The sequence below is a fragment of the Dipodomys ordii genome, unplaced genomic scaffold (genome assembly GCF_000151885.1).
Source record: "Dipodomys ordii isolate 6190 unplaced genomic scaffold, Dord_2.0 Scaffold82, whole genome shotgun sequence".
In the NCBI taxonomy this organism is placed as follows: Eukaryota; Metazoa; Chordata; class Mammalia; order Rodentia; family Heteromyidae; genus Dipodomys; species Dipodomys ordii.
In genome coordinates this window covers 4,462,666-4,480,170 of record NW_012267298.1, presented here as the reverse complement: position 1 = coordinate 4,480,170, position 17,505 = coordinate 4,462,666, and the positions used below count along the sequence as shown (strand labels likewise).

General features: G+C 40.8%; 1 protein-coding gene across 2 annotated transcripts in view; it reads left to right on the top strand.

The window, feature by feature from the left end:
• The window catches only part of Adcy8 (adenylate cyclase 8 (brain)), a 221,541-nt gene that overhangs the window by 181,191 nt on the left and 22,845 nt on the right, over positions 1-17,505 (top strand). For both annotated transcript variants that reach the window (XM_013025152.1, XM_013025151.1), the window contains 2 exons: positions 1,466-1,638; positions 12,376-12,454. In XM_013025152.1, the coding sequence (XP_012880606.1) occupies positions 1,466-1,638; positions 12,376-12,454 (252 nt within the window). The remainder of the gene's footprint in view (positions 1-1,465; positions 1,639-12,375; positions 12,455-17,505) is intronic.

Genomic DNA, 17,505 nt, shown 5'->3' with positions numbered 1-17,505 from the left:
CTTGGTAAGAAATGTACGCATTATCCTGCCCATGTAATTGTAACCCCTCTGTACAGTATGTTCACAAATAAAATAAAATTAAAATTAAAAAAAAAGAAAGGATGTAACAGACACAAGCTCCTTGAGCATAGGGTCAATATCCAACCCACATCTACCTTCTGTACCATGAAACTACAGAATCTTACTCCTGAGTCAGAACTTGGTCAAGAAACTATCTACCTTTGCTTAGATCAATATTAGTCAGAAAGTTGCATGCATGAGTGGATGTGGCTTAAGAAGTCATAAATATGTCTTCGGTAAGGAGTTTAGCTTGGAGATCACCAAATGCAGCCAGCCTGGTCACTAGAGTCACATGCACTCAAATTGGCTGTATCCAGAGGGCCTAGATGTTACTGTCTAGCTCCAAGATCTTGAACAATTTTGCATAAGCTCAATGTGCCTCACATTTTTAATCTATGAAGGGGAGTTAATGATTCCCTTCTAGAACTTATTCTGAATAACACGAGAAAAATGCGTAGAGCAATATTAAGATCCTAAGCATTGCTAAGCATGTGAGTTTTAGCTCTTCCATTGGATAATCACAGTCCCAACCCATCACCATGAATAGTATACTGGGATATGTCTGTGTGGACAGTAGACTGAGGAGCTTATGGTAGAAGTCTGGAATCTAGCTGGGCAGATGGAGACTGGAAGGCTACTTCACGTTTCCAGCTCTTGGGTGGTTCAGATTTGCAAGTAGGAACGTTACTTCAGATCTAGGGTAACAGACGTCATTCTGTTCTTGACAGGGCAATCAGGAGGAATGTGGCAGGATCCAGAAGCATCCAGAAAGGCTTCTCCGGAGAAGTACATCTTAGCTGACATTTGTCAGAGGAGGAAGTCTTAGTCACATGGCTGAGAGTTGAGGCAGTCTAGAAGGAGTCAATGGTTGGCATGTGGTAGCCTGTGAGTTCTGACACTCAGAAGGAAGTAGAGGACAATGAAGTGATTTCACATAAGGAGTGGCATGTAGAGAAGGTCCATATGTGTTGGATGGGGGCTGGGGCCTAACAACTACCTAACTAGTCCAGCTGCAAATAAACTGTTCAAGAACTGGCCCTGAGAACTAAAACAAAGAAGACTGAAGGAAGAAGTTCACCAGATGTGAGCTTTGTTAAGGAAGTAGACCCAATAGAATGGCCGGCTTGTGGAAGGTAGACAGGGGAAGGCAACAGAGATCAAAGTGAGCCTTCTACTTCTCTTGACGATGTGAATTGTGACGTCATTCATGGAAAGGGGAGGCAAGGGGTTGGGGGGGTAGGAAAATGAAGGACCCCATGGGCTCCACTGAGCTTAGTGAGGGGGCTGACCCCTAAGGGGAAATGTTCAATACATGTCTGTCCAAGGAGTCCTGCCAGCACATGGCTAAGAGAGGGAGCCCTGAGGTTCCTACGGAAATGTAACAGCTTGCATTCTCTGTTTGCAGTACTTTGTCTTCACGGGGGTGTTGGCTATGGTGACCTGTGCAGTTTTCCTCCGACTTAACTCTGTCCTGAAGCTGGCTGTCCTGCTCATCATGATCGCTATCTATGCCCTACTGACGGAGACCATCTATGCAGGGCTCTTTCTGCGTTACGACAACTTGAACCACAGTGGAGAGTGAGTGTTCACCACCATTGCATGTTCAGAAAGTGCTTGGCTTTCATGGGAAATGGAACCACTAGAGGAATGAGGGAGGAAGGGTTATTAAAAAAAAACTTGGCAAGGGCTGGGAAGGTGGCTCAGTGGTAGAGCACTTGCCTTGCATGCCTGAGGCCCAGGGTTCGATTCCTCAGCACCACATAAGCAAAAAGAAAAACAAGCCGGAAGTGGCGCTGTGGCTCAAGTGGTAGAGCGCTAGCCTTGAGCTGAAGACTGAGGGACAGCGCCCAGGCCCAGAGTTCAGGCCCCACGACCGGACCCAAAAAAAAAAAAACTTGGCAATTGGTTTGGTAATACCTCAACTTGGGCATTGTCTGTCTAGCTTATGAGTCTAGGGAAAATCCCTACTTTTCGGTAATACCATTTATATGAATTTTAAATTGATTAACTGATTATTTTAAATTTTGGACTATTTTTAAATAGTATTTAAATAGTAATTCAGATTTCTTTCAAGCCTAGTGATTTAACATTTATTTAACAGTTACAGTTCAAGACTTGCAGGATCTGATTTCAGTGGAGCTACAGCAATATTAATAACAAGCAGTCGCTGTAGGTTGAGCATTTTCTTCTATTATGTCACATTTGGAATACGAGAAAGTAAGAAAAGTAATGCCTTAGCCTATATTTCTTAGAGAAAATAGCACAAAGCAAAGTTTAAGGGCAAGACAGTGCCAGTGAATGAGAAAGGGAGGAAGCGAAAGGAGAATGGGTGATGAATGCAAGCTTGTATTCTATGGTGCCAGCAGTAGAAACTGTGAATGGATTCAGCCAGTACCTTGGAAACTCCATTAAGTCAACCAAATGAAGTGTCTCTGGACAGATTCCAAGGTGGGAGGCAGGGAGGAGCCACATCTAGGAACAGAGGAAGGAGGAGAACTGTGTCTTATGGCTCCTTGTGTCTTCTTTACCCTGACACAGTTCAATCCCTGAATACACTGCTGGTGGCATCACTTGCCCTGTTCCATTGCCAAAGGCAAGGAGACCTCACAGAGGAAATACTAAGAGGAACCCACTATCAAGCATTGCTAGACCCGACTGGGGTCAGGGGTAGGAAACACACAAATCTAGCCACGGCCAGAATAAGTGGCCAACAGTGAAAAAGAAATGTCCACAATAGTCCAAAATGCCTCAGAAGAAATGTGAGAACCTGTAGGAACCAATCCCTGGAAATAAGCAATACTAAAAATGATTCACCTTTACTTTTGCATTTTCAAAAGAATAAAATATTTCATAAATTGTTCTCCTAAGGGCCAATTCCTATGACATTAATATATATCGTTTCCATCTATGGCTTTTAATAATATATGGCTATGCCTGTGTCTGTAAATTATAACATTGCTCTTTCTCAAACAATACTACCATTTTTAAAATCTGTTCAAAATCTGATATCTATAAATTTAATTCATTTTACCCATTTTCTGTACATATATCATATTTACATAAGAATATACATTTTGTCATGTGACCTCTGAATAGACATTTAGTCTGTTACTGGTTTTTCTTATCATAAAAAAGCACTTTGGTACACACCACCATGCACATTTAGGGCAGCAGTACAAGCACTTTTGCTGGATTGTAGGTGTCCCATCCCTGCTACTTTAGAAAGTATCATATTCCCCCGTTGCTCTCCAACATGACTGAAACCATTTTCCTCTGGTTTTCTGAGTGGTTCTATAGCTGCTCATTCTCCCCTATGCCACTTGTTGACTTGTTAAGTCCTACTGGATTTATGAGAGGACATTTTATCTCACTATTTTCATGTGCAGGTCCCTGAGTATAAGGGACTTTATGAATCTTTTTATTTATTGGCCAATTTGAGGTCTTCATACCTGATTATTTTTATTTTAATTTTGTTGTCAAGGTGATATCCAGAGGGGTTACAGTTACATAAGCAGGGCAGTGATCACATTTCTTGTCTGACTTGTTACCCCTTCCCTCATTTCTCTTACCTGATTTTCAAAGTCATCTCCTAGTTTGCTACTTCATTGTTCACATTTCTTGTTTTTAATTTATATTTTTATTAATTTAACTAGTTTTACAAAGGAGTTATCATTCAACAAATCAGCTTATGAATGCAATGCATCCTGATTAATATCACCCCTTTCCTCATTCTCCACCATTTCTTCCAACCCTACCCCTCTCCTCAATTTTCTTAATTGTGTAGGATTATGTATTTCTGCATTCTCCCCACTTCCTCTCTTCATTCATCTACCCTCTTCTCCTCACTTCCTCTCTTCATTCATCTACCCTCTTCTCCTTGACCATACCCAACTTGTCAAATATCAGTTCCCTAGTAGTCATTTTGTTGGAGTGGAAGTTAGTCCTTCGAAGGTATTATACCATTTGACTTCTCAAGAGCTCTTTCTATTTGTTAGTTGACAAACAAAAATATTCAATCTGGGCACCAGTAGCTCAGGCCTATAATCCTAGCTACTCAGGAGACTGAGATCTGGGGTTCATGTTTCAAAGCCAGTCCAGGCCAGAAAGTCCTTGAGACTCTTAGCTCCAATTAAACATTAGAAAACAAGGAGTAATGCTGTGGCTCAAGTGTTAGAGAGCTAGCATTGAGCAAAAGGAGCTCAGGGACAGTGCTCAGGCCCAGAGTTCAAGCCCCATGACCAGCAAAAATAAATAAATAAATAAATAAATACTCTGTACTGACTGTGTACAACATAATTTTATATGTGTGTGTTATGGAATAACTAAGTCAAGTCATTTGCATTACTGTACATATTTTTATGGAAAGAACACTTAAAAATCTACTCCACAATGCACCATGTTGTACAATAGGTCTCTTGACCTTACTCCTATTGCTAGAAATTTTGTATTTCTAAATGCCCTCCTCTCAACCCTGGTAACAACTACTCCAACTCTCTGCATCTACAAGTTCAACATTTGTCCATTCCATGTGTAAGTGAAAGCACACATCGTTTATCTCTCCGTGCCAGCTTATTTCACTTAACCTAATATCTTTCAGATTAGTCTTTGTTGTAACAATTGACAGGAATTCCTTCTTTGTAAGGCTGAATATATCCTCTCTCCTGTTCATTTCATCTCATTCTTAAGAACTAAGATATAGGAGCTCTTTATAGTTTCCATATACTAATGTGCATCTGTCATGCAAGTATGGCATGTATTTAATATACTTTTCCCTATTCTGTCTTCACAGTGACATTCTACAGAATATAAACCAAGAGAGGTTTACAATGACTCAGATTCCTGTGGCCAGTAAATGATGTATCTGACTACAAAAGTGTCATTCTGGCCTGAAAGTCCATCTATCCCTGTAAATACTACCTGAGCCTCTTTTAAATCACACTGAAGAACTTCCCATCATATTTCCTGGTGTTCAAAAAAGTAAAACAGTCCCAAATGAAGTAAGATGGTTGGTGATTCCCCAGGACCATAAGGAAATGAGCACAAACGTAGTCAAAGAGATGTGTAAAAAGAAAACAGGCCAGCCCTGTAGTAAAAATAAAACTTTATTCATTCAAAAGAAGGTACAATGTTCATAGAATATGCCAGAGATTTAACTTCAAATCCAGACTCCATTGGACTAGAAAGCTACTACCCATCCTGGCCGTCTGTAGAATGTATAGACTCTGTGTTAGTCAGCTTGGGCCACCATAACTACACACCGCAGATTGGACAAGCAGCTTAAGTAACAGACATCTCTCACAGTTCTGGGTGCGGAGAAGTATCAGTGGCATATTCCAGTTGATGGTTCTTCTGGTGAGGGCTCTCTTCCTAACTAGCACATGGCCATCTTCCTTCTGGCTCCTCAAATGGAGGCGAGAAACTCCTCTTCCTTCTTCTCATTTATAAGGCAATAAACACCAAATCCTAGTAATACTAGTATTACAAATGATCTCAGACTCTGTCTCATAGACAGTTACAGAGTATAGAAATAGAACTTCCGCATATAAATTGGGAAGAGGAGCATGATTCGGTCTGTAATACTGCCCCAGAACAATTATCGGGCCTTAATGTATCTGTCAAATAGCAGATGCTTAATGTATGCATATTCTCCATCTTTCTTCTTTTTGAAAAGCTTAGCTCTGAATTCAGATTGGAAATCTTCAGGAAAAGTGTGTAGTTAAATTTTAAGTAAGTGTTGCAAAAGTAAAGATCATCTCAAAGGCATCGCTGCTCATGATCTAATGCTCTGAATTTTCCTTGCTCATGGCCAGTCATGGATTAGTCATGTGCTGTCACTCCCTGCTGTGAACAGCATGCACTTAAAAGAAGTGAAAGCACTCAGTCAGACTGTTCTACTGTATCCCAGGACCAGACACATTCTAGGATGGTTACAAAACAACCCACGTCACTGTGTATACTCAGCAATCATTGGCTGATGAGCCTGAACCTGTGCTCTACCTGTGTATACTCAGCAATCATTGGCTGATAAGCCTGAACCTGTGCTTTACCTGAGCTCACACTAGTTGGGAGACTTCGCTGCAGCTTACTCCTGGTTGTAATGTGGAAAAGCATACAAAATATAAAATGTGAAGATCACAAAGAAGCTGGGACAGGGCTGTCTGGCTACTTCTCCCTTGTCTGTTCATTCCCCTCTTCATGACAACTTCCTGACTCATAGATAATGCTGGTCCCAGACAGGAGATAAACCTCATCCCCAGTGCCATCTCAGTCACTAGAGATTAGCCTTCCTCGCATCCCATAGAAGGTAAATATCTCACATTGCATAGGAGCACATTTTAGGAGTTACGCTGTCTGGAACCAAATCTCAGTTCTTCCATTAACCAGATGTGTGCTCTTGATCAAATTAACTTGTGGTGATTTAGCTTCTCTCATCAGTGAAGTGGGAATTAGAATAAGTCCCATGCTGTAAGAGTATACATGGTTTAAATTTGATCATAGAAATTTAGCACAAGGACTGGCATAGACAAGCAGTTTATTAATACCAACATTTGTCATTGGACATGACCTTTCCATGTCATGAATGCTGGTATTTTACAAATCCTCAACTCAAGACTTCAGTCTTGTAACGGTTATCCCAGGACCTATTTCTGATTCTCCTATCCCCAAACCTACTCAGTTCATACTCCTCCTAAAAACCTTTCAGAGTCTCCCTTTTGCCTCTAAGAAGGTAAAAGTTCAATGGGTTTGCTCAGCATCCCCAAGTTCTCTTTCTTCTATCCCATGCTGGCTTCTTCAATCTTGTCTCCAAAAACTCCATCTAAGGCCTGTACTCTAGCCACAGGAAATCACATACCATTTCTTAAATGACCTTCTGCTTGTACATTTCCCTTCGGCCTGATGTCCCGATCTTCCAAATCCAACCAGTTCAAGGACAATCTCCTTGATGAAATCCTGTCATCAGCTCTACATTTTCTAAACCATGTAAATAGATAATGCTTACCAATGTGCTGGCCTTTCCTTGTTGGAGTCATGGAGTGCCATATCTTCCCCCACCACAAGGAACAGGAGGAGTTCATATTCTTAAGGAAGGAGCAGTATTTTTCAGGACAAAGATCAGTAATCATGTTCATATCCCTGGCACTACAAGTACCTTGGCAAGAAGTATCCAATTAAATATTTGTGGAAATAAGTACTAAATGAGTGCAAATACTAGCACCTTGGGAATCATACAGCAGCACTATTGATTCACAATAAGCTATCATCCGTAATGCCCACAGCTTGATGTCCTTAGTCTCCCTCACCATCTTCACCCCATCCTGTAAACACAACTTGGTTGTTGTTTCCACATATTTAGCTACCCATCCGTCTCCCACCCCTGCCCTCAGGCACACCAGGTACATTCTGATGCCTTACTTCCTGATTCTGACTTTTCTCCTTTCCTGGCACCTGGAGACTAAACAGCATATGTGCTCAGAGGTCTTCAGGCTACAAATAAGCCAGGGCTACCAAAACCATGATTAGAAGAAGATGATACGGGTGGTGTTAGATATTCAAGATACTTCAGACATAGAAAACTGTGCTGCTAAGTGACTCTCTCACAAGGGAGAATCAATGGATAATGTCAAGCAAAAGCCACACATAAACAAATCGTGTAGTGAGAACCAATAAATTTGGTGCTGGCAGGATCTAGAAGCCATGTGGCAAGAGAAAAGATTTCCTCTTGTTTAAATTGTGATGTTGGATCCACATTTGCTTCTATAGGGTTCTGTCCCTGAGTTAATGTCCTTCTGACACGACCTTGAAATGCTCTCTCTAGCTCATTCTCTCTAACTCGCTTTCTCTGTCTTGCTGCTCTCCCTTGCTCTCTCACTCTCTAGCTCTTACTCACTCTCTCCCCTCCCTCCTCCCCCCAACCCTCTCTCTCAATGCTAAGGTTTAAACATAAGGCTTTCTCCTGGTGGGCAGTCATTTTGCTTTAGGCTATTTTTTTCAGATAAAGTCTTGAGCTTTTTGCCTAGGTGGATCCCAGAGGGGATTCTCTAACCCATTCCTCCCACTTACCTAGGATGTGAGGCATTGCCATCATGCCCATTTTTTTATTGTGAAAATACCATACAGAGGGGTTACAATTACATGAGCAAGGTAATGAGTACATTTCTTATCAAGCATTTTTGCCTCCTCCTTTGTTTCCCATTACCATCCCTACCCCCCATTCTCCTGCCCCCTCCACCTCCTGCCAAAGTTGTAAAGTTCATTTTCAACATAACATCTTGTACATCTCATTGTTGCAATGGGTCCACCTGTATCCCTATTTAAACAATTTGTTTTTTCCTTTGCCCTCCACAAATTATACCAACATCAAATACAGTGAAAACAGGGGTTATACCATGAGGGAGGGACATAGAAAGCAACAAAAAAATATCTTATAAATACGTTAGAAACAATAACAAGAAAGAAAAAACATGTGAGTCCTCACCTTGGGGTTCGTTTTCCCTAACATCAACTTATCTGACCATTTCTGCTTGAATGGGGGGAAAAATTATATTAAGTGAAGTAAGCCAGGCCTATTTTTTGTTTGTTGAAATGAGACCTGCTAACTTTTTTCCTGGACTGGCCTCAAAACACAATTCATCCAATCTCTGCCTGCTAAGTACCTGGGATTACAGGTATGTACCATCATGTCCCATCTTTTGAAATTCTTATTTTTTATCCAGGTATCTCAGTATTTCTTTTTTTGCACTCAACACCATAAGATATGAGAGATCATAGTAGTTATGAGGAACAAATGGACAAGATATAACCCACATCTTGGGTAAAAGCCAAAATAGCATCTGTTCAACATTATATAACCTCCATCAGACCATATGAAGAATATAGACATGCTATAACATTTGCTGTGGGCTCTGGTTAGGCCTACAGATTCAAAATTAAGACACTGGATTCTTTCTAGGTATTCTCTTTAGTAATTTAAGGACAAACAAGTATAAACTGATGTATAAAAATAGTAGTATTATCTCAGTGATTCTTTAACATACATAAACTGGTTCAAAATGTTCTTGGTTTCAAGTCCCTGGTATCTAGTGCTGAATAAGGCATTTTAATACAGTATAGATTTCGGGCACATAGCTCTCTTTGGAAGCTCATCAAAAATCCTAAGTTAAAGGCAATTACAAATCGGTGTTTCTTAACCTGGCTGAATAACTATGCAGATTCTGTAGACCCTTCTCAGACTATGCTTTTTCATCTGGAATATGGCTGAACTCTCAAAAATTGTTCACAATTTTCTTATACTTTCGTTCTGTGTATAGTCTAGTCATCTTTCTATTTTTGGCCAGCCACTGCTTTCAAAATGACTCAAGGAGTATTTGTGTTTTCTCTTGAAAATATGCTTCAAATGATAATTGCAAGCCTTAAAATAAATTTCCTGCATCACAAAGAAGATGGTATCAAAAGTGCCAGGCAGAGCAGGAGTTAAAGACAGATGCATGGACTGGGGGAAAAGTTAAGCATAGGATAGCTCCCATTCAGATGAAGCAATGTGAACTGGTGTTTTGTTTTGTTTTTTTTTTAACAATATCACCACAAGTAAGACAATATGCCAGACGCTTTGCAGGATTGTGAGAGGAAGATGTGGGCCTAGCTCCATGCCAGCACATTATCTTGATTGTCCAATTTAATCCTCACAGCCATGGGGATATATACAGATGAATAAACTGAGACATTAAGCAACCCATTCAAGGTCAAAGAACTGATCAATGGGAGAGTAGAGACAGAAACCTTGTTCTTCACGAGTTCAAAGTTTATGTCTTTAACCATTTTTCTAGAGGTCCATACATTTCCAAAGCTAGAGAACTAAGTGATAGAAAAGAATGGTGTTGAAAATGTACCTCTGCCCTCAAAACAAGTGCAGTGGTGAATAAAGGAGGGAACAAAGGCATCCCTCCCTTCAATGCAGAGGTGACCGTACATAGGTAACAGTCCAAGTCTCCTCACTTCCACAGTCTTTGTGAATGCCTTTGCTCTCATTCTGAGTCTTCATGCGATCTCAAGCATGGTTTATGACATTGACTAGCCTTGAGACTTGTAAGCCAGCTAGATAACCAAGGCACAAAAGCTTATTCCTGTAGAACCCACCCCACTTTCTTCTTCTGAAGTTGTCTCATCCTGTAAGTCTCCTCTAAGCCCTCATCCTCAGTTACTTTATCTTTTCAAGTATTCCCATGGCAACGGGGATGTGTCAGTTCCATAGAGTTTATCATATTATAATATTATCTCTATGTCATTCCTTCTCCTATTGGACAACTTTAAGGGGACAGACGATGCTCTTTTGCCAGCATATGTCTGGCAACCACAGATAGTTAATAATTATGAGCTTCTCTGGAGCTATTGATAAGACATTTAATGAGGAGCTCTATTATTAGCGTCTTATCTCCAAGGCAAAGCTGATAGAACTAGGAACTTCCAGATTCTAATCTTACTCAGGCTTTGGCCCTTTTGCTCTCCTTGTGCTTTGTGTTTCCTCATAAGAATGTACATTTCCAGGGGGCTGGGAAGGTGGCTCAGTGGTAGAATGCTTGCCTTGCATGCATGAGGACCTGGGTTTGATTCCTTAGCACCACATAAGCAGAAAAAAAAGGTGGAAGTGGTGCTGTGGCTCAAGTGGTAGAGTGCTAGTCTTGAGCTGAAGAGCTGAGGGACAACACCCAGGCCCAGAGTTCAAGCCCCATGACTAAACCAAAAAAAACAAAGAAGAATGTAAATTTCCACTCCTAGATGCCATGCCAGGCCTGATGTGCTGGACCAGGCCTGGCTCAGATTAAGCTGAGAAGATTTAGCATCAATGCAAATGAAATTTAGAGTTAAGAGCTGGCCTCTTACCCCATTTCCCTGAGCCCTGTGCAGCATCTGCTAGTCTCCAACAAGAGAAAGACTTGGTGGAGCCAGGTTGGGACTCTGTTCTTTCCTCTAGACAGTACATCCCATCTACAATGGTTCCCTTCTGTCTTTGGGCCACATCAGGGTTACTTTGGAGTGAACTCTAACTATAGATGTGCCTGTGGTTGGGAGACCACTAAAAAAGGACTGATGTAATACAGTTTTATTGATTAAAAATACTCTGGCAATATTATAGAAAGTAGATTATGGGAGGCGATGTAAGGAGGCCATTGGAGGTCATGGCTGATGTACTTAAGAGGTAGAGGTAGATGTGAAGAGATGTGGGCACAGTGAGGTGGTATCTGGGTGTCAGAGGGGACAGGTTTGGCTATGGGTTGATGGGTTAGTGAGGACAGAGCCCTAGTTTTCTTTCTGCTTTTGACTTGAGCACATAGGGGAATAGGTTTGGGAACATTGTCTGGGTTGGAAAAGCCATAGGGAAGTAGCATGGATAGAGGTGATCTGGACTTGAATATTTTTCTTTGGGGATTCCTCTTTAGCCTGTGAAGACCTGTCAAGGGGGCACTCTACTGTCACATTTCACACATGTCCAACTTTGAAGGTCCGTGTTTCTCCCTCCAAATCTTTTGTCTCCTGGCCTAAAATGACCTAGAACGACTTGTAGCTGAACCAACATAGAAAAGAGACAAAATTCAAACTCAAATGAGAGACTTCTGGCCTTCTAAATACCTCTCATGACTACAAGTCATCCCCAGGTTTAAATACGACATTACCTCTAACTTTTCATCTTAGTCTTTAAAGAGACCTGGAAAGTCTACATCAATGACAACCCACATTTTAACCCACAAGGATGGTGGATTGAGTACTGGAGGTCTACTATTAGAAGAATGGCACCGTAGGAACTAAGGCTTTGATAAGGCATATAAAAATGAAAATGGACATACCATCATTCCTCAAATCATACAATTACATTTTTAACTAATATAAAGACTAACACAGTCCAACTCATTGTATGGATATAAGAATTGAATCAGGGAAGCACTAAGGATTAAAACTTCCACCTAGTAAGCATCGTGTACTGTCTCATTAAGCAAAATACTTTCTAAAACAGAAAGGAAGAGTGGATGGACTTTTTTGTGATGAGATGTGTTCTGCAAATGGAAAACATTGTTATTAATATGAATTCATTGTCTAGAGGCGAGATCTAGAATCTGTTTCATTGGAACATAGGCTTGGAAGTCACCTGGATTCTGATTGGGCAGACATGCAAGCCCTCAGGATGGCTCCCAACAGAGGGCGTGTATCAGAAAAACATGTTCTTCCTTCTCCATTGTGAACCCTAGTATCACCTTGAGTCTCCTTGAAGTGCCCCATGCTTATAAGTAACTGTATCACCACTTGCCTTTCTTCTTGCCGCAGAGATTTCCTGGGGACCAAGGAGGCATCTCTGTTGCTGATGGCCATGTTCCTCCTTGCCGTTTTCTACCATGGACAGCAGGTAATGGAACATGTTGCTCTAGCCACCCTTTGCTACCTAGTGCCATAAAACTCCCCTGAGAGGCCTGCCCTGTTCATTGCAATAAATGGCCATTAGCTGCTTGAATCAAGTGATGATTTTTAATGAATCAATTACTTAATGAAAACATAAAACTGGAGAAGATGACTTGGTAGATAAGTAGTATAGTTGTCATGACCTTTCAACCTATCTCTTTCAAAAAGTCCCTTGTCCTAATAAAAGAGCTTTTCACTTCTGCCTGAAACTGGGGTATTTCCCAATCCCATTGTGTGGATAAAAGTAGTAGTAGAAAATATATATGTTGTACTAAAATAAATAGGTTGAGGACCAACTGTGCGAGGGTTCTATCCTAGCACACAGTGTGTGGCCTTTAGCAAGTTGCTTATCTCCTTGAGCCTCAGTTTCCTCAAGTGTAAAATAAAAGACTAATATCTAAGTAAAGCTGGCTTAAGGAATAACTTGAAATTATGGTACATAGCATTAGATTATATGTATATAATATATATGTGTATGTATAAGAACATTGCTATAAAAATTTATTTTAAAAAGGACATTGTTATTTATCCTGATTAATAAAAGCACCTCCTACCCTATGGATTCTGCTTTTGCTCTAGGATACCATAGTTAATAGGATCTGAAATGGGCAGGACTGAACAAAACCTCATTCCTAGAAGAGTCTTAAATAATACATAAGTGTTGTGTATGAAATGCATTTGACCAGGTTCTTGTTTGTTTGTTTTTGTTGGTCATAGGGATTGAACTCAGGGCCGGAGCACTGTCCCCGAGCTACTTTGCTCAAGGCTAGCATTCTACCACTTTGAGCCACAGTGCCACTTCTGGATTCCTAGTGATTAATTGGAAACAAGAGTCTCATGGACTTTCTAGCCCAGGCCTCAGATCTCAGCCTCCTGTGTAGCTAGGATTACAGGTGTGAGCTACCAGCACCTGGCTTGTCTAGGTTCTTCAAGAAAGGAAATTAATAGGTGTGTCATGGCAGATTTCACAAAGATGTATTCCTTGCTCTCAAAAAACAATAGTAGGATCTCTCTACACCCCAGCCCATGAACAGTGACACCCTCTCTCCCTTGAGAGATTTTACTTCTACTAGAAACTAGGTCCTGCCAGTCTCACTGCTCTGTTCTAGATTCTATTTCATCTTTCTCTGGTCAGGATACATTTCAAAAAGCATAAGCAGAAAAAGAGGAAAACAAGTCAAGAAGACTATTGGCCAGAGCAGAAATAGAAACGTATCGCTAGGAAATCTCCATAGAAACAGAGAGGTATCAAACCCTGGAAAACTGGGAATGAAACAGTCAAAATTCCTACAGTTGTAGAGATAATAAATATATAAAGCTATTTGTAACAAGAGAAGATGGTAAAATGCAGGCAAGAAAATAATGGATAATATAAAACCTTGGAAATGGAAAGAAATGGGGAAAAATTAGCTAGGAAGTTCCTACTGTAACCTAGTATTTTCCCTTGATGACCTCATTCAATCCTATCAAAAACCTGTACTAGAGTTATTATTATCATTTTCATCTTATAAATGAAAAGGTAAAGCATTTAGCTAATAGAACTAGAATTCAAATCCAAAGCTCACCTTTTCTCCTTCATCAGACTAAAGCAGAACAATACCACTATGTCCATATCAACTCAACAAACAGCCCAGAGACCCAGGGCATTCAACCCTAAATACGACTTTGACTTTGATGGCTTCTATCTATAGGGAAAATTCTTTAGTCTCATGTGCAAATTACAATCCACTTGAGGGCTATGAAGACAGAATTAGACAAAACAACCCTATGGAACTGCTAGATGCTCACTCCATACAGGATTTTTTTAAGTAATTGTACAAAGGAGTTTCAACTGAACATGTCACTTTATATGCACAGTGTCACCCCTTCCATCATTCTCCCCTTATCTATCCCAACCCCTCCCATCCATCTCCCAAGTTTTAAATTGACAGGTAAGAACTCCCCAGAAGGAGCTGAGAAACAAAGTTCAGAGGGCCACCATCCCATAATTAGAAACATGTTTCTGCCTCCTCCACCACCTTCAGGAATTATCTTTGGGCAGTACCCGCCTCAAATGCTGCTCTTCTAGTTTATTGATTTGATGTGTTCTAGTCAGTATTTTTTTCTGAGAGAGGGACTGATTGTTTCAAGATTATGCATAAGATAAGAGTGTGTGTTTCATGATGGCCTAGTAATTTGTAGCCTTAGATATTTTTTCTCTTCTTTCTTTCTCAGGGCTTTGAAATAGCATAATTGCAAATACAACTGTAGCTGTTACAGGTAGACACTTTGGAATTGGGCAGATGGTCCAAAACTCTATGAGTTAGTAACCTTAAGCAGTCTACCTAACTTTCTGAATCTCAGTTTCCTTGCCTATTAAGTGTATTTCCTACTAACAGGCTCTACTTCATTGAGATACTTTGGTATTATATAAGAATATAATACTAATATGCTTATTCCAGTTGCTAGCACATGTAAGGGCTCAAAGTTGTTTGCTATTAACATTTTACTCGGAAACTAAGCCAGTGACACAGAGAAGACATTGTTAACCTCTCTTGCTGAAAGATCAAAGCAAAGACTCAAGGCCCCTCGAGGTCATCAGAAAGACACAGGAATCCAAATGCTCTGACTTTGCATTGTATTCTGTCTCTGCCGCCTATGTCTGCCTGGCTGAATTAGAGGCAGCTCTCTGCAGGATTGCATCATTTGGGTGTCTATCTATAGCATCCAGCAAGGCTTGTTCATCCTGGGCACAGCCTGCCCACTCCTGGGCTTGCTCCCTGCCTCTATCAGGTTCTCTTTATGAGTCAGAGGCTCTCTATTTTTAATAAAGGCTGAACAATGCCCATTGATGCCTGGTACGCCACAATGTCCAGTGAGAGCATGTGTAATTATACGTCTCCAGAGTGACGGAGGAAGTTATGTAACTGAATAATTGGGAACTTTCATTTTTGCACATATGTGGAAGGAATCTGACAAGCACTTCCTCCTCATCTGAGGTGAGGAAATGCTCTGACTGCTGGACAGGGGAAGCAAACAGTGGGACACCTCCCTCCCTGGGCCTGCTCACTAGCAGCCCTGGAGGTTTGGGCTTTGCCTCATAGCAGAGGAAGCCACACCTGTGCATGGGATCACAGCTTTAGGAGGTCCATCTCCAGTCACCTACTGGTGAGTTTGCTGGCAGGGACTGTGTGGCTCAGATGAAAGAATGCAATATTCCTGCTTGAATCCTAGAAATGCCACTCAAGAATGGAAAACCTTGAATGGATAACACGCCAGCCCCCAAAGTTGTGATGTAACTTAAGGATGGTGATAGTCAAATGTCAGTGGCATGTGCCTAGACTCCTCACTACTCAGGATACTGAGAAGCCATTCCAGGCAGACAAATCTAAAAGACTCTATCTCCAATTAAACTGTAAAAAGCCAGAAGTAGTGGTGTGGCTCAACTGGTAGAGCACCAGCCTTGAGAGAAAAGGCTGAGCAAGAGTGTCAAGCCCTGAGTTAAAGCCCAAGTACCTGTACAAAAATAAATGGTAATAGTTATGTGTTAGAAGTAAAGAAGTAAAGTCATATACATAGAAAGTCTCAGATTGGAGCCAAAATGCCCTGAGTTCAAAAGTAGCCACTGTCTCTGGGACCTGAGGTAATTAATTGCCTTTCCCTCACTTTGCTTAATACTTCTCCTGTGAGATGGAGATCATTTGGTGTCCTCCTTGTTAGTTGTTGTGTGGTTAACTGAGCTTGATTATGGATGAAGTACTTGATCAACATTTGCTTCCATTATGTGAAGGACCCAGCACAAAATATAGGAAGAATGTGTATCAGCGTCCTTCGAAGTCTTTTCACATATATATAGCTAATGCCATCATGCTGGGATGAAAATCAGGCAAGAGAGTTTTGAGCCAAGGCTGAAGAAACTTTACTTGTAAAACACCATTTCCATGTCTTTCATACTCTCGGCTTTCTCTTTTTGCTCTGTGCCCTTTGGCCACCATTCAGCAATGAGGCAGAGCTGGAGTCTCACAGATTCTTTTCCTTTGCCTGGCGTTCAGCATGCAGTAGGTACAGCAGATTGTTTTAAAGGCTGAAGAAAACCTTTTTCTTCAAAGGAAGTTAGTAATGTGATACCTGCCTTTGAGAACTTGCTTTGCCAAGAGACTGGGCTGTACTTGGGCTAGACCATCCATCTCCTGGTGGGACCCGCCATGTTTACAGATTCCTGGAGCCACTAGGTTGAACACTAAATGGTGTTCTAGTCTCATAACTGCAAAACCCTTGGTGAGGTCAACTTTAGCCTTCTTCCCCGCTCTGCCCTCCGCCCTCCCGTCATGAGATATATATTATATATACATATCCTAAATTAGACACAGCAGGAGTAATTCTCCTCATTTTTTAGAAAGAAGCCGCACAGGATGAATGACTTCCCAAAGTCACATAACAAGTTGGTGAAGCCATCAAGATCTGCATTCTTTTGCATGGTCTGCTGCTACTCTTCCTAATTTTTTTCTGGTATGGAAATTTGCAAGCATAAAAAGACAGGATAAAATACTATCATGAACTCAGATCTCCAGTATCACCAACTAACTGTCCAACTTTGTTTCCTTTATGTTCTTATTCATCTTGCCTACTATTCTTCTGATTGTTTTGAATCAACATCGTACCTACTATTTCATCTTCTAAATGGTTCAGTAAACACTTCTAAAAGGTAGGGGATAATCACAATACTAAAACACTCTTTTGAAAAGAAAACAGCAATTCATTAGTGTTGTCAAAGCTCTAGGCAGCATTTCTTGGCTTATTACTGTATTTTTGAAGTTTGTGTAACTGGATTGAAATCCAAATAGCATTCACGTATTCCCGTTGATTTGATCTATCTCTAAAGTCACTTTTCAATCTTTGGGATCACTGTCCATCTTCCTTTATTAAAACCATCTGACTTCAGTAATATCTCCTAGTCAAGAGTTGTTCATTGCATTCTCTGAGACCATGTAACACATATTCTCCCTTGTTTATCCTGTG